This window comes from Pecten maximus, unplaced genomic scaffold (genome assembly GCF_902652985.1).
Source record: "Pecten maximus unplaced genomic scaffold, xPecMax1.1, whole genome shotgun sequence".
In the NCBI taxonomy this organism is placed as follows: Eukaryota; Metazoa; Mollusca; class Bivalvia; order Pectinida; family Pectinidae; genus Pecten; species Pecten maximus.
The window spans coordinates 25,586-48,460 of record NW_022979526.1 but is presented as its reverse complement, the minus strand read 5'-3'; the positions used below and the strand labels follow the sequence as shown (position 1 = coordinate 48,460).

At 32.8% G+C, this 22,875-nt stretch overlaps 1 protein-coding gene across 2 annotated transcripts in view; it reads left to right on the top strand.

Annotated features, from left to right (window-relative positions):
• Positions 1 to 817: 817 nt before the first annotated feature.
• The window catches only part of LOC117318819 (ankyrin repeat and SAM domain-containing protein 6-like), a 34,075-nt gene continuing 12,017 nt past the window's right edge, over positions 818 to 22,875 (top strand). Inside the window, exons 1-4 of one of the 2 annotated variants that reach the window (XM_033873771.1) lie at positions 818 to 902; positions 19,275 to 19,358; positions 20,666 to 20,749; positions 22,198 to 22,282. In XM_033873771.1, coding sequence (XP_033729662.1) covers positions 20,745 to 20,749; positions 22,198 to 22,282 — 90 coding nt within the window. In that variant the 5' untranslated portion in view covers positions 818 to 902; positions 19,275 to 19,358; positions 20,666 to 20,744. Of the gene's footprint in view, positions 903 to 19,159; positions 19,359 to 20,665; positions 20,750 to 22,197; positions 22,283 to 22,875 lie in introns of those variants that run through there. The other variant, XM_033873770.1, reaches the window with a different exon arrangement.

The following is a 22,875-nucleotide window of genomic DNA, read 5'->3' as shown; positions in this document are numbered from 1 at the left end:
ATTATAATTAGTACGTAACAGTTATTTTTTTTTGACACAGTTCAAAACATTAATTGAACACAATCAACCATTTTCCATTTGAGATCATGATTCTTTATAACTGGTAATATAAATAGTAGAAACAAGCATGATCAGGATCAGAAAGGGGCACGTCCAGTACCCCAGGACACTCTCTTGAAGCAGAGAAGTGAATAATATGACAATACGATATACGTCTGATATTGAAAAACATGTTATTTCATTGACCAATAGCAACAGAAATTTTAACATTTTTTATTTGGAATAGTTTATGCATTTTTTTCCCGTTTAATGTTTACGTGAATTCATCTTTTGAAAGTACTTTTCAAGCGAATTCCTCAGATAATATACACAAACAAAAACAAAAATCAAATTTGCATGTCACTAATACAGTTGAGGGCGCGTCCTTAGGTAGTCAACAGTTATATGTACACAAGTATAAAATATATATATATGTTTTTGGAAATATTTATAGAATATCCTCATTACAATAGAACATTTTCAAAGTTTCAAATGATAAATTATTTTGTAAAAGTAATTTTGACTTCTAATGATTACATGATAGGTGTTTGCGATATGAACAAATTGTTCGTAATGTGAAATAGATTTTTTTAAAATCTGCTTTTGACTGAACTAAATTTGATTAAAATATATGCAATATACTGTCATCCATGTTTTGCTTCATTCTTAATAATAAACCGATGGGGAATAACTTAGCGAGAAGAAAATATCTGTATTTGTAACATGACAATGACGATGTCGACGGTACTTGTAATTTGGGATGCTTACTTCTGTTTCAGGCAGGTGCTCTGTACAAAGCAGCTAGCGGTGGTCACACAGAAATTGTTAAGACACTCCTGGACAAGGGAGCCAACGTAAATAAGGTTAGTTAACTTAACATTTTAATCGAAGCTGTATTGTGATGCTCTATTTTAATATTGCTAGAACGATCGCAGTTCGATGAATTAATCAATTTATTGTCAAATCGATGTATACTTAGGTAGACACAGTTCAAAACATTAATTGAACACAATCAACCATTTTCCATTAGAGATCATGATTCTTTATTACTGGTAATATAAATATTAGAAACAAGTATGATCGGGATAAGAAAGGGGCACGTCCAGTACCCCAGGAAACTCTCTTGAAGCAGAGAAGAAAATAATATGACAATACGATATACGTCTGATATTGAAAAATATGTTATTTCATTGACCAATAGCAACAGAAATTTTAACATTTTTATTTGGAATAGTTTATGCATTTTTTTTCGTTTAATGTTTACATGAATTCATCTTTTGAAAGTACTTTTCAAGCGAATTCCTCAGATAATATACACAAACAAAAACAAAAATCAAATTTGCATGTCACTAACACAGTTGAGGTCGCGTCCTTAGGTAGTCAACAGTTATATGTACACGAGTATTACAAATATTTATATATGTTTTTGGAAATGTTTATAGAATATCATCATTACAATAGAACATTTTCAAAGTTTCAAATGATAAATTATTTTGTAAAAGTAATTTTGACTTCTAATGATTACATGATAGGTGTTTGCGATATGAACACATTGTTCGTAATGTGAAATAGATTTTTTTTTAAATCTCCTTTTGACTGAACTAAATTTGTTTAAAATATATGCAGTATACTGTCATCCATGTTTTGCTTCATTCTTAATAATATGCCGATGGGGAATAACTTAGCGAGAAGAAAATATCTGTATTTGTAACATGACAATGACGATGTCGACGGTATTTGTTATTTGGGATGTTTACTTCTGTGTGTGTCATATGCTCTGGCTGGAGCAGCTAGCGGTGGTCACTCAGAAATAGTTAAGATACTCCTGGACCAGGGAGCCAACGTAAATAAGGTTAGTTAACTAAAGATTTTAAAAGAAGCTGTATGGTGATGTTCTAGTTTAATATTGCTTGAACGGTCACAATTCGATGAATTAATCAATTTATTATCTAATCGGCGTATACTTAGGTAGAGACAATTTTAAACAATAATTGAAAAAATTCAACCACTTTCCAATGGGAATTATGATTCTTTATAACTGCCTAGATAGGTTTTATAAACAGGCATGATCAGGATAAGAGGAGCACGTCCAGTGCGCATTAGTACAACTGAAACTTAATCACAACCCGTGTATATACTTCAATAGATTAAAACTCGTCAAACACTTTTCACATTATGATACATGTACTTACTTGTTTTTGTTATCACGACGTCATTATTTTCTATATGTCTGGTTTTGTGACATTACCCGTTATAGATTTATATACGATATCGTTTCTGTATTTGTTTCTTTTTCAAAAAATATTACAAAAATGAAACCCATTTCAGTTTAAATGTTAGTGTAAAAAAAAGCACTCTGAAATATTGCAAATAATTTCTTCTGTTACCAATAATTGTTGTAATCCCTTTTATCTAGGGGCATTAAATGTAATAATGTTCCTTATGACTACATATCATGTTATTTCAATATGACCAAATTGTAAGTTGTATGAAACAACCAAAACTTCTGGGTCCGACTGAACAAAATTTTAAAAGAAAAAAGGAAATATATTATACCGTCTTCCATGTTTACTTCTTGCTGTATAATATAGTGATCTGGCACAACTTTACCACATAAAAATGCATATTTTGGTAGCATGATGAACATGAAAACTCGTCACTCGTTTTTTCACGCCATTATACATGTAACAAGGTATTCCTTTGTATGACAAATGTCATTGGTTATTGTTGTGATGGAGATAGCTCAACACCCTGGTGTCCGATCTTTATCTTTCCCCAGTATATGCTTCAGATTTTTTTCTGATTGACTACAATGTTAGATTGAAAAATAAATTGAAACTTTAAGACACTTAACAATGATTTTGTCCACGTAGTCTCTAATCGATTATGTGAAAGCACGGTAATGCAAGCTTCGGCAGAACACGATAATTTAAAGATACGCTGTATAATAAAATGTTTTGGAAATAGAGTGATATCATACGGTAACAGTGTAGGCTAAGTCATATACTGGACTGGTTTTATATAGGCTTACGGCCATGACGTCATTATTTTTATTTGAATGATACAGTTACATGATCCATTGCACATTTTTATATATTACAGTTATTGTCCTTATAAGTGTACAGAAGTGCATCCCATTTCAGTTTGAATTATAACATAACATTTACCTCTGAAATGTTACAAATAATTTGATCATTTACAAATAATTGCAGTTAGTCTTCTTCACATAGGGATATCAAAAGTAGTATTGACCTCCTATAACTAAATATTATGTGCTTTTAATATGACCAAATTGTTCCTAATATGAAACAACCCAAACTTAGTCTCTAACTGTATAAAATCTGTTCAAAAGATTTGCATTACATTGCCGCCCAAGTTTTGATCCATTCAAAAACAATATACCGCTCGGGATTAAATTAACCACATGGCAATACCTGTTTTGGTAGCATGATGATGACAATGTCGTGGGATCTGATGTAAATGAGGTTATTAACTTAACATTTTAATATTGAATTTACAAGATGGCCACCGCAGCAATTATCACCTGATGAGCTATGAATAAGTACTTCGTTTTTTGTTTGTGAACAAGACAGCTAATGAGTGGTACATCGTTTAGAGTTAATTTTCAATAACAAGGTCCAGATAATGACGATAGAGAGACGAGTTTGAATTGGGGTAATGTATACACTGTATACATCTTCAGTGTGAACATTGCTGCTTGAGGTCCCAATTGGGAGAACTGGCAGCTGACTAGCTTGGCTGCTAGCATCACCCACACCCGCGTGGAATTTTGATATAAAAAAAGGACCAGGATCAGGATTTAGTAAAAACTATGTATTTTTCTAGATAATGGATACTTATGCAATGTACATTTACCCATCCATTATACAGGGTGTTCCCTCAATGTGGTGCAGTAATAGGTGTCTTTACTTTAGTACTCAGTTCTGTAGATTGTCTACTATCTGATACCAGTTAGGTTTCTAATTCATTAGTCATATACATATATATTATGTAGTGATAAAGTGTAAGTGGAAAGCATATCACATTGATATTATATTTATGACCATTTCGAAATGTGACCTTTTGTGCCTTATATATCACTTTTCACATTACTCTATGTTGTGACTTGTGCAAATGAAAAGTAGAAATGATGAAAGGACAACATAAAATGATATCTTAGATGAAAATTGCATGCCGATAGCAAATATTGCAAAATTAGGTCACTGTAACCTAATTTTGAATAATTACATGAGGGCAACAGAAATAGACGTCAAGGAAGAGAAAGGCATGCTGATACCGAATATTGCAAAATTAGGTCACTGTGACCTACTTTTTCTATGATTATATTAGGGCAACGAAAATAGACCTCTAGGATGAGAAAACAAATATTACAAAATTAGGTCACTCTAACCTACTTTTTCAGTTATTATATTTGGGCAATAGAAATGGACATTTAGGATGAGAAAGGCATGCTGATAGCAAAAATTGCAAGATTAGGTCACTTTGACCTACTTTTTCAGTAATTTTGTTAGGGCAATAGAAATGGACATCTAGGATAAGAAAGGCTGCCGATAGCAATTATTGCAAAATTAGATCGCTGTGATCATCTTTTTCAATAATTATATTAGGGCAACAGAAATGAACATCTAGGGTGCGCAAGCCATGCCGATAGCAAATATTGCAAAATTAGGTCACCGTGACCTACTTTTTTCTATAATTATATTAGGGCAACATAAATGGACATCTATGATGATCAAGGCATGTCAATATCATATATTGCAATATTCTATTACATGATCAGGTGAGCGTTTAGGTCTATAGGCCTTTTGTTCAAGTGTTACACCTTGTTGATATAGTAGTAGTAGGTGCTGATATATATATATATATATATATATATTCATAAATATCAACCATTTGCAGACGACTATAAAAATACTACATGTGATATATATATATATATATGCGTGTATGTGAACATACATACTTCAGTGTGTCACAGTGTTTGCAATATCTTCGATACTTATTACAGTCAGCGAGCTGATAATAAAAGGCACTCAAAATTTCTTAAGAATTAATACCAAATGTATCATATTGTCCAATATGATAAGTTAGTTGGTTCATTGGTCTTGTATATATTTTATTTTATTGTTAAAACATGAATAAAATTCTCTCGAAAAAAGATAAATGAATAACATATCAATACAATATATACGTCTGATAGTGAAAACTATTATTTTATTGACCAATTGTTGCTGAATTTAACATTTTTATTTGAGATCGTTTATGCATTTTGTTTTCTTTTATTAACTTCATGAATTTACCTTTTGATATAACCTCTCAAGCTCAATCCAGAAATAAGCACAGAAATGAAATTTGCATGCCGCCAACGTTGTTAGGTACGTCCCTAGATGGTCAACAGTTATATTCACACAAAGTTTTAAAGCGACTTTATATCCACAAAAATGTCAGAAAACATTATCTGACGTAATTTTTTGTGATATATATATGACATGTAATTACCAAAATTGAAAGAGTCCGAAACCATTTTTTTTAAATACCATACAAGGGACAAAACAATGACAGTATAATCCAATAGGTACTACAAGAATATATATGTTACCATTCGTGAGCAAAACGCTACTTGAGAATACATATGTTACCATTCGTGAGCAAAACGCTACGTGAGAATACATATGTAACCATTCGTGAGGAAAACGCTACGTGAGAATGCATATTTTACCATTCGTGAGCAAAACGCTACGTGAGAATACATATGTTACCATTCGTGAGCAAATCGTTACGTGAGAATACATATGTTACCATTCGTGAGCAAAACGCTACGTGAGAATACATATGTTACCATTCGTGAGCAAATCGCTACGCGAGAATACATATGTTACCATTCGTGAGCAAAACGCTACGTGAGAATACATATGTAACCATTCGTGAGCAAAACGCTACGTGAGAATACATATGTTACCATTCGTGAGCAAAACGCTACGCGAACTCGTTACTCGCACCCACATGGGTCCATTTTACTTTGCCAGTAAAAATTGTTTACAAGCATCGATTGGAATAAACAGTGTTTAAAACACTAAAGTATATATGTACAGAACATTTTTACCGTATAGAATCTCGTTTTGACTGTTTAAAAGAAAAAATAGCGATTTAATGAGTACGAAATCGATCGTTATAGTCGCGATAAACACTTTAGCCAAAGACCTGTTATAAAATCGGTCTTAATTTTTACGGGAAATATTTACATTTTGCCCCCGAGTCTGGCATTGTACCTGTTTCAATCTGGATTGGATTAATGAAAGTATATATGTAGTCAAGATCAGATAACGTGATTGTTACGTCATTTTGATAAACATCACGGACATGCTTGGCTATGCACTAAGTTTGAAAAAAAGGCGAAGGTAGTGATTGAGATCAATTGCGTTACTATGACGTCATTTTAGCGCAAGGTTGATAATTAAGGCGTTGTATAGTGTGTTTGATTGAATGCAATTCAATCACAGAAAGTAAGTTGATCTAAAAATGCTATTCTTTCAAATGAACATACAATTAAATGGAAGAAAATAAAGAACATATTTATTTAAGAAAGGCGGAGTTTAACATAAGACAGATAAATATTGATGGCGCCCTAACGCCAGTACCCTTGACGATAACCAATAGAACATGTATTAGTGACTAAAGATCTTATTTAAAAGTACTATAAATATTTGTAATTACTCGATCGTTTTCTGTTTTTAATCCAACAAATACTACTATAGTTGAAGGTTGATGACTTTTCATAATTGTACTAAACTTTTGTTCAGGTAGACCTATATCTGTCTTATACCACGTGGTAACACCTCCTCTGTGTGCACCAATTAAACACAAAGTTCTCAAGGCAAGTGACATTTAGATGATCTTATACAATTTTTTTATGTGAAGGTGTGTATAGTAAATATATGATTCACACTGTTTTAGTACAATTATAAATATAATCCACATGGAAACGTAAGAGAATCTTATTCCAGACTGGAAAAAATGAGTCCGGCTTATTTTGTAATTTTATTAATTTCCCTTTACCTTTGGTTTTCGAGTTTGAAACCAAAATGGGGCAGTTGCTTGATACTGACCGTTGGTCGGTGGTTTTTCTCCAGGTACTCCGGCTTTCCTCCACCTCCAAAACCTGGCACGTCCTTAAATGACACTGACTATTAATTAATAGGACGTTAAACAAAATAAACCAAACAAACTAACTGTAATGAGATGGTTACTATTCAATTGATGAATTTCTTATCGATATGGTTACATGTGACTTGAAAAAGCTGGATTCCAAACTTCAAGCGGGAATTTCTGTGTGGGGGTAAACAAAAATGCGAAATTTACGGAAGGGTTCCCATGTATGATTTAGATGTAACAAGGAAGCCATCTTGTGATTAATATTTTAGATAAGATTTAATGGAATTTGAACAAAGTATCCAAAAGAAACGATAATATACACCAATAATAAATATATACAGTTAATTATAAATGTAATGTTATCGTTCATGATTAATTATGTGATAATATGTGCTTTTAAGTAAAATGTGAAGTATGTTGTATTTATTTGAAAAATTGGTGTTACCAAAAGGTATAAAACTGTTCAATGGACAGTTATATATGATCAATGAATGTAAAGAGTACTAATATGCATCAGCTCTTGTGTATAATCAATGCCACTCTAGTTCATTACGGTCTAAACTTACGTGCACAACAGTGTTAGCTCTAACTCAAGCTAGTGAACCGCAGTTCATTTTTCTGATCCACTCCAGCGCATTAGACTATCAAGTTCAGTTTACTCTCAACTATTTACTGATCACACTGTCGCATTTAAAACGTTCTTGAAACTCTAAGAAGCTCAACTAATATCTAACCCAGGTAGGTCCTGATTGGTTTTGTGAAACAACCGTAAAACACAGCGAACGTGTGTCCGTTTTAAGTGTATACGGATCGGCCACACGACATAAAGACAATCTAGGTATAATTATACATTCATCAGACGTTATCTTGGGTGAAGTTGCTAAGGTACTGTTTAAACATTTATCACTTATTATTGTGTATCGGTCACATGGCACGGAAACAAAGGACTCGCATATTAACCACAAACAATACAATTATAGGCAGTATGATATGGACGGATCTTTATTTACTTTATCGACTCATCTGTATATATAACAGTGCAAGAATAATAGTGCAAGAAATATCGCGTGTAGTGTATAAGCGTTCATCGAGAAAGACATTGGCTGTTTCTAGGGAACTATTTTATCATATATCGGCAGGTTTGAATAAAGTTTGTCCATGTAAGATATATGTAAGACCAACTATCCTATATAGTTACTGTTACTGTATTGCTGACTAGGCTTAAAGGAATTTTGTAATGATATAATAGACTGGTATACCCTACAGGCCTTTTGTAACATTACAGTAGACAAGCCTACCCTCCAGGCTTATCATTTGTCACTAAAAATCCGTAAACACATATAGTCAGTAGGCAATGATAGGAAGTTGAATAAAAGCCATGAATTAAAAAGTTTTGATAAAATATTAAACACCAAAACCAACCAAATGGTTCTGTCTGCCTCAGCACAGGGGCCTGACATTTTGTTAACTCTAGGCATACCTAGTAATCTGTGTATTTGGAATTATGCAGACGTTTTCAGAAAAATGTGCGAACATTCGGTAAAAATGACACACCTCGATGGTCATATAAAAAATTATCATAATTGTAACACAGAGTCTATATTTGTGTAGAGTAAAGCCAACTGTTGTCCTAGCCTTCCAATATGATCGTCGTTATCGACAGACCTTCCTTCGTCATTCCATCAGGAAAACCGGTTAAACAGATATAAACTTATATTACCAGAAAATCACCGTAAATATTGCCATCAACGAAACACCGCCATGTCATGGCGGTCGAGATCAACATCGCTTCTGTTAGCCTTGAACAATGAATGAAAATCCAATGACAGTCGTGACGTCATGCATTAATGTAGTGTTTTGTAAAAATGTGACTGGGCAACAACAAGTACAGTGTGTTTCGTAAAATGATAAAATATGTCGAGGCAAAAATCAATACTCGCTGCTTTTTCAAGTATTGTTTATAGAAACTTCTTTTTCTTGAATGTTGAAAGTTTGATCACGGCCATTTAAAACGTCAGTCAAAATACGTCAATTTTTGTCGGCGAATTAGGGGCCGCAGTGGCCGATTGGTAAAGGTGTCCCGAAATATTATCACTAGCCCTTCACCTCTGGGTTGCGAGTTAGGATTAGGAGGCAGTTGCCAGGTACTGACCGTAGGCTGGTGGTTTTTCTCCGTGTACTTTGGCTTTCCCCCACCTCCAAAACCTGTCACGTCCTTAATGACCCTGGCTGTTAAAAGGACGCTAAACAAAAAATACAAAAAACCGAAGTCGACGTTAGTATTCTTGGTAAGAAAACCAAATAAAGAAATTAAAAAAATAAGAAAATGGATGACTGAGAGACTCTTTTGCCAGAAATTTGGTAGTGATATGAGAGAAAAACTCTTATTATGTGGGTATGTAGGCTAGAGATATTCCACCCTCCGGTTCACAAAATGTTATAAAACCCTCGGCTAGCCTCGGGATTTACCACATTTGGTGACCCGTCAGGTGGATACACACATATGAAACAATCTTGTATGCTTTGTCATGAATACATTGGTAAATACTGACTCACACGACACATGAACAATGCAGGTTAAATCATATACTAATCAGGTTTTATTGTTGTTGGCTCATATACATTTCATGTTTTTTACAATTGCAATAATTTAGTCCATATCCTTATTCTATCGTCTGTCATCCATATTTTCGTATCGTTTTCCTCGCCGCTTTATCAATGTACTGCATGTGAATTTCCACAAACTTTTACATTTTAGAATATCTGCTTCATAACATATTACGTATAATGTCAAATATTACATTTGATCAAATTATTCTTCTTTTTGTATAGAATTGTCTGCAAAAGCAACTCAGAACATTATTACATTTTCCTTTTCGTAACAAATACTGATTTTTTCAAATCGCCCTGCGTCCGTGGTCCGTCCGTCCGTCGGTAAACAATTCTTGTTGTCGCTATTTTTCAGAAAGTACTTAAGGGATCTTTCTCAAATTATTTCATATGTAGGTTTCCTTTGGTGCCTGGTTATGCATATTGCATTTTGAGACCAATCAGAAAACAACATGGCCGACAGGCAGCCATTTTGAATTTTGGCAATTGATGTTTGTTATCGCTATTTTACAGAAGGTACTGAAGGGATCTTGCTCAAATTTTATATGTAGGTTCCGCTTGGTCTCTCACATTGTATTTTGGGACCAATCTGAAAACAACATTCATTATTTTCATATATATGTTCCCCTTGTTTGAAAAGTACTGGAGGGATGTTTCTCAATTTACACAAATTAGTAAGAGGAAGGGAAAAATAGAGAGAAGATCAATCTGACATGGAACCTATAAAGACCATTCAATGGTGGGTGCCAAGATCCTCTGGGATCTCTTGTTTCCTATTTGGCTTCTAACGTCATTAAATGAATGAAACTTTCTCAGAACAACACACAGTCAGGATTGAACATATCAGGAGATTATCAAATCCCTGCAATATCGAACTTGGTTGTCCTCAGGGCGACCCCATTTCTTCATGACACCCGTGAAATACCAAGCCGATAGTATTTCTAAAAAGAACATCAAAGCAGTTGATATACAAGATATACCTGATGGTGTAACGGTGCAAGTTATTCACGAAGGAAAGTGTTTCCAGGGTCACTCCTTGAGTTCATCGGTCATTATAAACATATGCGTCAAATTCAATGCCATTGAAAACTGTGTAGACGAGGGACATTGCATTAAAAAAAGTCCCTAATGTCGCCTGTCGGCCATTTTGTTTATTCGATCAGACCTCCACAAAATTGAATGGGCAAAACTAGAGACCACAGGGAGCCTTACATGTGAAGTTTGAGAATTAGCCTTGACGTACTTTTCAAGAAATAGCGATAACAAATTCCAATCGTCAAAATCCAAGATGGTTTTCTGTCAGCCATTTTGTTTTTCCAAGCAGACTACCACAAAATTGAATGAACACATCGAAACACACATATCCTAGGGACCAAAATCATAAAGCTCAATTTCATTTATAGTTTTAATATTCTAGAGACAAGAGGTCAGGGTAGGCTTCGTCAATGCACCTACGTTAATGTGTATGTAACATGACACAAGAATGAAGATGCAATGGAATATATTTACAGTGTTAAGGTTGAATAGAAGAAAAGATTGCAAAATTACCTTGAAATCTTGTCAGGAAACCGATGTTGAGTGATTACAGTAACGTTACCACGTGATCCGTAATACTGTAGCGGAACTGGACTGGGTCGATCATTGGCGACCATGTAGCTCAGTGGTAGAGTGTCCGTCTAGAGTTCGAACCCCGGTCTCTCCGACCCAGTCCAGATCTGCTGTAACGGGGGAAAACAAAACATTTTCTCCTTCTCCTGTTACATAATTGGATACCTTATTACACTTAAAAAGCACTTTAAAGCATTGGTAGAATGCTTAGTATGGTGATATCGGATATTGTGGTCTTCTGAGGGCAAAAACTTGAGAAAAGGAGGGAGGAATGCAGCGGAACTAAATAAGGTCGATCATTGCCGACCAGGTAGCTCACGTTGAAAGTAAAATAATTGTGATGTTACATATATATATACATATTATTGATAAATATTGCTGGTAGATTCGAGAATCTGAGGTTCAAAATTTGGACGACCGTAGGTGAGTTTTTGGCAGTCTGCTGCTACCTGTGTATACAAGCAAAATCTCCCTAATGTCAGTGTCACATTTGGAGAATGGAGATATCAACACATTCGCATTTTTAGCAATAATTAAGGTAACATGACAAATTCAGCTTTTTGACTTCAGTTATTTTTGTAAGGGTTTAGAGCACACTATCATGTCTTGCACGTATATCCAAAGGAACATTATGTTTGACAGATATATGTAGCTGATCTATTTGTTTGAAACATCAAACTCATATCACGAGTCTCACCTGTAGTATAACTTCAATATCATAAAGTAACTTAGTTCTATACATATTCGAGTGTAAATCTAAGTATGTGTCAAAGTGAGTAATTTAATTTGAATTTAGTTACTATAGATTAGTTTTATAAACAGTGTTTCTATAGTACACTTGTAATACATATACATGTATTCCCATGCTTGTTGGACTAAATGTCGTTAAAACTTACATGTAAAATCTAATCAATATACTATATAATATGTCATAGAATCTTGATACTGATAGAAGTCACTCAAACGCTTTGCAATACAATGTATTATGGAATAATATTGGATCTTAGAAGATATATTTAATCAAAACAATATCCTGTAGGCTTATTTTATCCGATGATACCCTTTAATTTTTTTTAACAAATAAGTAAAGGACTTTAATACGATAATCTCCAAACATAAGGTTATTCCCACCAGTAGAAATAAATAAGGAGAAATATTTAATATTGGGGACAACAAATTGGATGTCTATCATTAAAGGACATGTACAAAACTATGGAACGCCAACAGGGTCAAAACTCTTACTGCTTATTTTCTTATTTCTATTTGCTATTCTTCATTCCCAATGCTTATATTTCATTTAAATCTCTATTTTTTTATTCTTATTTGCCATTCCTAATTCCTAATGCTTATATTACATTCTAATTTATAGTTATTCGATCATGATGTTTGTTGTAAGTGATACTGTTTCATTGTGTGTATCTACTTTGTATTTCACTTTGTCCTAGTCCATATACTTTCCTAAGATACAACGTTTCCTTCTTTATTACAATCTGAATATTCTAACGTCCAAATGCCGTTTTTACACAATGTTAACTATTCGATTATTGTTTCCGTTTCAACTGCTGTCGGCAATAAGTTGTTGTTGCCATAACAACATGAAGGAGACATAGCAGAGAGCCGAAGGAACGTTTCAATATTTAGTTCCTCATTATGACAACAGGCATCGCTGTACAGCAAACAGACTTTAAAATTTGTATTACAAATTATTGTGATGTACACAAGGCAAAGCAACTCGACGCAATTTGTAATAACGTTTCAAATGTCATTATAAGTAACAAATAAGTACTTTTCCATAGAATTATGTTAAAATATGTACCAAGTGAAGATAATCTTTCCATCTAATGACAATGGACCCGGAAAAAAGACTTTGAAATTTTTATTACAAATTGCGTTGATGTGTATATGCAACACGACGCAATTTGTAATAACGTTTCAAATGTCATTACGAGTAAAAAATTAGAATTTTTGCCAATATAATTAGGTCGAAACATGTACAAAGTAAAAATTATCTTTCCATCTGATGACAATTTATCCGATAAAAACAACTTTGAATTTTTTATTACAAATTGCTTTGATGTGCACATGCAACACGACGCAATTTGTAATAAATTTCAAATGTCATTATAAGTAAAAAAAAAAAAAAGTATTTTTCCAATATAATTAGGTCGAAACATCGTCCAAGTGTAGATTATTTTTCCATCTGATGACAATTTATCCGGTAAAAAAGACTAAAATTTTCATTACAAATGACGTCGTTATTACAAATTGCGTGGTGACATCCTTATTATGGAATCATATTTTGACAAACAAATGCTTGGAAATATTTGAATTGAAAAATATTGTACAGTTACATTATCTGTTACACATTTATAAACGATTTCCTTAAATTAGATTACAAAAGTAAATCCCATTTCATATTAAATGTTTGTGTTATGTTTTCCTCTCAAATATTACAAATTATTTCAGCATTTACCGAAAACTGCCGTAATCCGTTAAGTAACGAATGTAATATTAACTTCTTATGAATATACATCAAGTGCTTCCAATATGAACAAATTTTTATTAATTTGAAATAACCAAAACTCTGGATCAGATTGAACCATTTATTCAGAATGTATGCATTATACTGTCCTAATGATTGGATATTATACTATTATTGTATCAATCACTATTCGATGAAATAATCCATTTTTAGCTCTCCTGTTCGAAGGGCAAGTGAGCTTATGCCGTGGTGCAGTATCCGTCGCCCGTCTGGCCGTCTGGCGTCAACTTTTTCAATTAAACAACTTCTTCTCAATAACAAAGAGGCACAGGGACAAAAATATTTTGATAATGCTACCTTATACTCTGAAAATCATTAACTATACGATATTTGAACAGTGTGTGAATCGTATATCACTAACCTTCTGGGAATGTAAACAATATATGTTTAATCATGAAGTTCGGGGCAAACTAAACTTGGTATTTCGTTATGCACTAAAAGTGAACACGGTAGTTAACAACAGCTGTTAGCTTCAGTGTACTACGACGTGCACTTTAGTTCACAACTTAAGTTTTAAAGATGTCTGCATTAAAACAACATTTGGCTCTGATCTTGAGGATTTCGTGCAATATTTATGATATGGTCAAATATGATATTTGTTTATAAGTCTTGTATATAATTCCTTTCATTATTAAAAAATAACCAAGCTCTATCTAGAAACAGAGAAAATGAATAACACGATAAATGATATAAGTCTGATATTGGAAACTAAATTTTATTGACCAATTGTTGCTGAAATTTTAACATATTTATTTGTAATGGGTTTTTTAACATCCCCCTTTTTTGGCCATGTTTTATAGAACATCTTCATTACAATTAAAAAAATCATTGTTACAAATTGTCAATTTCATTTATTTTAATAGATATTTTTCATGATATATCTAAAACCACAGGTAAATCCCAGAAAGACAGAAAGAACTGGCATCTGGTTTTGGTAGGCTTGCAGTAGCAAACATACTAGTGAACGGTCAGTGTTTTTGATACATGAGTCAGTGTAAACCAATAACATTTTAATTCAGTAGGTCCTACAAGAATGCTTATATTGCCGCTCGTAGGAAGAACAGTGCACGGACTCGTCACTCGCACCCATTTGACTCATTGATTTTCCCTTGTAGTATTGTATACAATCATCAATCGAAATAAACAGTGTTTAAAAGCCGAGGACATATATTTACAGAACATTTTTTTTCTACAGTTAAGTCTTTTTAACTAGAAACCTATCATATTATAGTTTTTTCTTTAACGGGAAAAAGACATCTTCACGATGGTAATAAAGATGTGATATCCATCGTGACATAAAACGACAGGTCTCTATCTTATCATTTACAACTCCTTACTTATATAAATAGTAAGTTCCAATTTTCTACTTGTGTAAAATGTATTATAGTGTTTTGTTTTCTATTATCAACATGCATATTGTATATTGTACGCCCCCTACGGTTTAGGGTCTCTTCATATTAGTTTGGATATTTTACTAATATTCAATTATGACAGTCTTAGCACTGATATTTGATTTGCTGTATATATACCTTTCTCCGAATAGAAAATAGTTTCTATATATTCAGTCACTTGACATGACATTCAGCTTATAATTTCTTGTTTGCCACTCCGTGATAATACCACGATACGACCTTACCAGAGTAAGCTACGTATCTTTGCAACACACCCGTGCATGGTGTTATGTTACAGAACAACATTTTTGTTAAATCCGTGTTAGATAAATGAAAAAAATCAATAAATGATTTATTTCATTGGCTAGTTTTTTAAAGAATATTTCTAAAACCTGATATAACTATAACTAAATAAATAAATTACTTTGACAACAATGAATATTACATCTGTTAATTCAAAAGTACTATAAGTATCTGTTATTTTTCTTCTTAAACAAATGGTACTATGGTTGCAGTTTAATGACTTTGTATACTTTCTATTGAAAAGTCTTTACCAATTTTTTAGGGAACAACCGACCAATTGAAAAAAAACATATTTTCGAAACAGCCCCTGTGTATAGAAATTTGAGCCAAGGATAAAATGTCTGGCAGCCACTTAATGGCCAGTATGTTATGAAGTGAGGAAATAGATATGTAGCCTGATAGGTAACTATCAATAAGAAATGTTGATATAAATTTCGTAAGTCCAATTGATTTTTTCCCCAAAAGTTCACGTTATAATGATAAACAGGTAAACATTTAAGATTTTTGAGAATTTTTACTGCGAAATTCACTTATTTTCAAAATGGCTACCCAGGAGAAAATTTGAGCTGAAGGACTCAACTTTTTTTTTGATTAGGTGTTATATCAGACCCTAAACTGTTGTTATAAACCATAATTGTCATATTGAATTCAAGAATTTGAATGAAATACTCCAAAACGTTAACACTAAAGTATATTTATAAGTAAACTAAGGTTTCTGCCCTTCGTCAAGTCCTATAGCTATAATGTACGGTGTCATCCTGTTTCTTCCAAAACTTAAAAAATATGTATAGTGGTGGTCACAACAACGTAAACAATCAAGGTGGAGTGTTGTTTTAACAGTTAAGCTACATGATTCATGAACAGGTAAAAAGATAAATAAATAAAAAGAAATATAAAATTACGAGCAATTAAAACAAGTGATTACAGTCGACTTCTTTTATGTTGATCCATATATTCCATTTGAAAAAAAGAAAATGTGCAAATTTATAAGATAATAAATTGATTTAAGTTATTCATATTCTAATTTTCTAAATATAATAATTGACTTATTCTTAGTATGTGTCCGCAAATACAAACCGTCATGAGAGTTGTCACTAATAAAGCGGTAATATCATTTTTGTGAATTCTCGGAAACATTCACTTTTCAGTATATCAGCTTTATTTATACTTTCTATGTCAAATATTACATTTGATCAAATTGAACTTCTTTTTCATACTGTTGTTTGCTTAAGCAACTCAAAATATTACATTTTCATTTTTGTAACATTCACTGATTTGTATATATCATTATATCACGTGATATTCAATTTTTAAATCAAAATGGATTCTGCGACAGTATTGCACGTCAGTTTGAGTGTTTTGACGTCGCATTATTTCAGCCAATCAGATTTGTCTGCCAAATTACCGATATTGCAGTATAATGTTTAATCAGAGACCATTTTTCTTGACGCTGTGGTGAGTATTTTAGAATGCTGTTTAATGCATTATTATAAATATGTACATTAATTACCCAGCACAGTGATTAATACGAAATGCCAATTGAATATATACATCGTACATATTGTTCATTAAAACATTTTACTTTCAGCATATTTCTCGCTGTTCTTGTTATATGTTACATTTGTTTTGCATTTGAGGTATAAAACATCGTAACTGAAAAGGAATAGACCAAGTTGGCTAAGATATGACAACATTTCAAAACTATTAAGACTAATTTTGCTACAGGGATTGTCAATCAAGCCTTTTTTTAAATTTTAGAACAATATATCATGAGAGTTGATAACTCATCAGACCCAGTCCCAAGTATAAAATAGCACGTTATTTAGCCAATTGGGTTCTTTAGATTTACCTACATTTTCAACGAGTTTAAAACACTGTGACAGTTTTTAAATAATCATAATTAGTTGTTTTATTGTTATATTTCTTGTTTAACATGAGGATACTTCGAAGAGTAAATCAAAAGTCATCACTAGGACATCGCTGTTTTATGTCCATGATGTTGAGTATATATGGCGTTTTAGATTTAAGATGCCATTGGTCATTAAATAAATACGAGTTCTTCAGTTGTTGTTAAAAGTCGACAGTTTTTATGAATTAAATTCAAATTTAAAGCCATTCTTATAAGGTTTGCCCCAAAATATACTGATCGATTATTAATCGATTTAACGGAAGCTGTGTAGTGATGCTCTATTTTAATAAAGAAATTGTTAAGATACTCCTGTATAAGGGAGCCGACGTAAATAAGGTTGGTTAACTAAACATTTCAGTGGAAGCTCTATGGTGATGCTCTATTGTAATATTGCTTGAACTGTCACGATTCGATGAATAAATAATTTTATTGCCTCATCGGTGTTAACTGAGGAAGAGACAATATAAACATTAATTGAACAAAATCGTTTTCATTAGGGATTATGATTCTTTATACCTGGTTAGATTGTCTTTAGAAACAGGCCCAATCAGGCTAAGAGAGGACACGTCTAGTGTTAACTTTGTATAACAATAACTTGTTCACAATCTGTCATTCTATTGCAATAGATACAAACTCTTCATGCGCTTTTCAAGTCAGTATACATATACTTACATGTTTCGTTGTCTGACAAACAAATGATGTTTTCAGTGTTGAGATGAAGTCAGCTCAAAACCACTGTGTTCGATCCTTATCTCTTTAAAATATGTACTTATTATTTCACCTGATTACGATAAATTGACATTGCATATTGTACATTTTCTCTTGAAGGCAATAATATTGGCAGATACCTACAGTTCAAGGTCTTTTCATATGTGTTTGAATGTGCTACAAAAATGAAATAATTACATTCCAAACACTGATCCTTGATATACTGTATAGATATTATTTTCCAATATGAAAGCAATGTCATCAACATTCAAATTCAGACCGGATCTTATAGAATTGCATTCAGTTGATGATTTAATATTTACCATTATATGACACTGCCATGATATGACCTTCTACTCGAGCAAGTTCCGTATCTTTGCAACACAACTCTGCATCGTGTAATGTTACAGAATAGCAACAAAGTACAATTCGTATAAGATGACTAAATACTTGGAAACTTTCCAACAACACAGATGAAATTTTTTTTTCAAATAAACACTTCAATAGATGAAGATTGATGACTTTGTATTGAAAAATACTTTTCCTAAAGTTTGTACGAGTAAACTAAGGTTTTGGCCCTGGGACTAGTCATATAGCTATATTTTCATTTTCATCATGTTTCGCCCTTAAATCAGAAAATATATGTCAAGGTTGTCCGAAAAACTTGGGTAAATTGTACAGCTGGAGTTTTCTTTTATCAGTTTAGCTGGCTGCTACCTCTGTATTTAAATCATTGTTCCTTTTACTCGTACAGGTAATTCAAAGTGTGTTTTACTGAATATATCAGTTGACAGAAATAAATCAATCAATCAATAAGAAAAAATCAATAAAAGGAAAAGTAATGTGTATGATATAATTGATGATTAATTTATAGAAGTGATTATCATTTACTTCTTGGAATCCCTTAACCACAAGATAATACCTATATCTGTAGCATGACGATGACGATGTGGGAGGTACTTATAATTTGTGATGTTTACTTATGTTTCAGTCATATGCTTTGTCCGGAGCAGCTTTGGGTGGTCACACAGAAATTGTTAAGATACTTCTGGATAAGGGAGCCGACGTAAATGAGGTCAGTTAACCAAACATTTTAATAGAAGCTGTGTAGTGATGTTCTATGGTAATATTGCTTGAACGGTCACAATTCGATTTCTATGGTAATATTGATTGAACGGTCACAATTCGATGAATTAATAATGTTATTGTATTGTCGGTTTTTCTGAGGTAGAGACAGTTTAAACATTAATTGAACAAAATCGCTTTCATTAGAGATCATGACTCTTTATATCTGGTTAGATTGTTATTAGAAACAGGTCTAATCAGCCTAAGAGAGGACACATCTAGTGTTAACTTTGTACAACAATAACTTGTTCACAATCTGTCATTAGATCGCAATCGATACAAACTCGCCATACACTTTAAAGTCAGTATACATGTACTTTAATGTTTCGTTGTCTGGCAAATAAATGATGTTTTTCAATGTTGAGATGATGTCAGCTCAAAACCCCTGTGTTCGATCCTTATCTCTTTAAAATATGTGTTTATTATTTCATCTGATTACGATAAATTGACATTGCATATTGTACATTTTCTCTTGAAGGGCAATTATATTGGCAGATACCTACAGTTCAAGGTCTTCTCATATGTGTTTGAATGTGCTACAAAAATGAAATAATTACATTCCAAACACTGATCCTTGATGTACTGTATAGATATTGTTTTTGAAATAGGAAAGCAATGTCATCAACATTCAAATTCAGACCGGAGCTTATAGAATTGTATTCAGTTGATGATTTAATATTTACCACTATATGACAAGGTGACTAAATACTTGGAAACTTTCCAACAACACTGATGAAATATTTTTTTCAAATAAACACTTCTATAGTTGAAGGTTGATGACTTTGTATACTTTGTATTGAAAAATACTTTTCCTAAAGTTTGTACGAGTAAACTAAGGTTTCTGCCCTGGGACTAGTCATATAGCTATATTTTCATTTTCATCATGTTTCTCCCTTAAATCAGAAAATATATATCTAGGTGGTCCGGAAAACTTAGGTAAATTGTACAGTTCGAGTTTTCTTTTATCAGTTTAGCTGGCTGTTACCTGTGTATTTAAATCATTGTTCCTTTTACTCGAACAGGTAAATCAAAGTGTCTTTTACTGAATATATCAGTTGACAGAAATAAATAAATCAATCAATAAAAAATTCAATAAAATGAAAAGTAATGTGTATGATATAATTGATGATTAATTTGTAGAAGTGATTATTATTTACTTCTTGGAATCCCTTAACCACAAGATAATACCTATATCTGTAGCATGACGATGACGATGTCGGAGGTACTTGTAATTTATGATGTTTACTTATGTTTCAGGCAGATGCTTTGTCCAGAGCAGCTAGAGGGGGTCACACAGCTATTGTTAAGATACTCCTGGATAAGGGAGCCGACGTAAATGAGGTACGTTAACTGAACATTTTAATGGAAGCTGTGTAGTGATGTTCTATGGTAATATTGCTTGACAGGTCACAATTCGATTTCTATGGTAATATTGCTTGAACGGTCACAATTCGATGAATTAATAATTGTATTGTCTCATCGGTGTTAACTGAGGAAGAGACAATATAAACATTAATTGAACAGAATCGTTTTCATTTGGGATTATGATTCTTTATATCTGGTAAGATTATCATTAGAAACAGGCCTAATCAGGCTAAGAGAGGACAAGTCTAGTGTCAACTTTGTATAACAATAACTTGTTCACAATCTGTCATTAGATCGCAGTCGATACAAACTCGCCATGTGCTAACTTTGTATAACAATAACTTGTTCACAATCTGTCATTAGATCGCAGTCGATACAAACTCGCCATGTGCTAACTTTGTATAACAATAACTTGTTCACAATCTGTCATTAGATCGCAATCGATACAAACTCGCCATGCGGTTTAAAGTCAGTATACATGTACTTTAATGTTTCGTTGTCTGGCAAACAAATGATGTTTTTCAATGTTGAGATGAAGTCAGCTCAAAACCACTGTGTTCGATCCTTATCTCTTTAAAATATGTGCTTATTATTTCACCTGATTAGAATAAATTGACATTGCATATTGTACATTTTCTCTTGAAGGGCAATTATATTGGCAGATACCTACAGTTCAAGGTCTTCTCATATGTGTTTGAATGTGCTACAAAAATGAAATAATTACATTCCAAACACTGATCCTTGATGTACTGTATAGATATTGTTTTTGAAATAGGAAAGCAATGTCATCAACATTCAAATTCAGACCGGAGCTTATAGAATTGTATTCAGTTGATGATTTAATATTTACCACTATATGACAAGGTGACTAAATACTTGGAAACTTTCCAACAACACTGATGAAATATTTTTTTCAAATAAACACTTCTATAGTTGAAGGTTGATGACTTTGTATACTTTGTATTGAAAAATACTTTTCCTAAAGTTTGTACGAGTAAACTAAGGTTTCTGCCCTGGGACTAGTCATATAGCTATATTTTCGTTTTCATCATGTTTCTCCCTTAAATCAGAAAATATATATCTAGGTTGTCCGGAAAACTTAGGTAAATTGTACAGTTCGAGTTTTTCTTTTATCAGTTTAGCTGGCTGTTACCTGTGTATTTAAATCATTGTTCCTTTTACTCGTACAGGTAAATCAGTGTCTTTTACTGAATATATCAGTTGACAGAAATAAATAAATCAATCAATAAAAAAATTCAATAAAATGAAAAGTAATGTGTATGATATAATTGATGATTAATTTGTAGAAGTGATTATTATTTACTTCTTGGAATCCCTTAACCACAAGATAATACCTATATCTGTAGCATGACGATGACGATGTCGGAGGTACTTGTAATTTATGATGTTTACTTATGTTTCAGGCAGATGCTTTGTCCAGAGCAGCTAGAGGGTGGTCACACAGCTATTGTTAAGATACTCCTGGATAAGGGAGCCGACGTAAATGAGGTACGTTAACTGAACATTTTAATGGAAGCTGTGTAGTGATGTTCTATGGTAATATTGCTTGACAGGTCACAATTCGATTTCTATGGTAATATTGCTTGAACGGTCACAATTCGATGAATTAATAATTGTATTGTCTCATCGGTGTTAACTGAGGAAGAGACAATATAAACATTAATTGAACAGAATCGTTTTCATTTGGGATTATGATTCTTTATATCTGGTAAGATTATCATTAGAAACAGGCCTAATCAGGCTAAGAGAGGACACGTCTAGTGTCAACTTTGTATAACAATAACTTGTTCACAATCTGTCATTAGATCGCAATAGATAAAGACTCGCCATGTGCTAACTTTGTATAACAATAACTTGTTCACAATCTGTCATTAGATCGCAGTCGATACAAACTCGCCATGTGCTAACTTTGTATAACAATAACTTGTTCACAATCTGTCATTAGATCGCAGTCGATACAAACTCGCCATGTGCTAACTTTGTATAACAATAACTTGTTCACAATCTGTCATTAGATCGCAATCGATACAAACTCGCCATGCGGTTTAAAGTCAGTATACATGTACTTTAATGTTTCGTTG